Genomic DNA, 242 nt, shown 5'->3' on the forward strand with positions numbered 1-242 from the left:
GCTCCGGCCGCGGCGTCCCTGCTCCACCAGCCGCACCGCACCGCTGCGCAGTGGGGCAGGTGTCCCAGGGGGTTTCTTCTTCCTGCGTTGTCCCCTCTTGTCCCCTCCCTTCCTGGGCTTGGGGGCTCTGCCACCGGGAGCTGCTGTGGTGGGTGACCTCCTTCCGCTCCCCGGTGGTGGTGGGACGTGGGGCACAGCTGGTGTGTGAGGGGTTTTGGGGTCTGCTCTGCCTCCCCGTGGGG

General features: G+C 70.2%; 1 protein-coding gene across 1 annotated transcript in view; it reads right to left on the bottom strand.

Moving 5' to 3' along the window:
• LOC103802818 (HHIP-like protein 1) overlaps positions 1-242 on the bottom strand; it is a gene marked incomplete at its 5' end in the record, with an annotated part of 21,332 nt that overhangs the window by 294 nt on the left and 20,796 nt on the right. Inside the window, one exon of the mRNA XM_009075349.1 lies at positions 37-197. Coding sequence (XP_009073597.1) covers positions 37-197 — 161 coding nt within the window. The remainder of the gene's footprint in view (positions 1-36; positions 198-242) is intronic.

This window comes from Acanthisitta chloris, unplaced genomic scaffold (genome assembly GCF_000695815.1).
Source record: "Acanthisitta chloris isolate BGI_N310 unplaced genomic scaffold, ASM69581v1 scaffold13495, whole genome shotgun sequence".
Lineage (NCBI taxonomy): Eukaryota > Metazoa > Chordata > Aves > Passeriformes > Acanthisittidae > Acanthisitta > Acanthisitta chloris.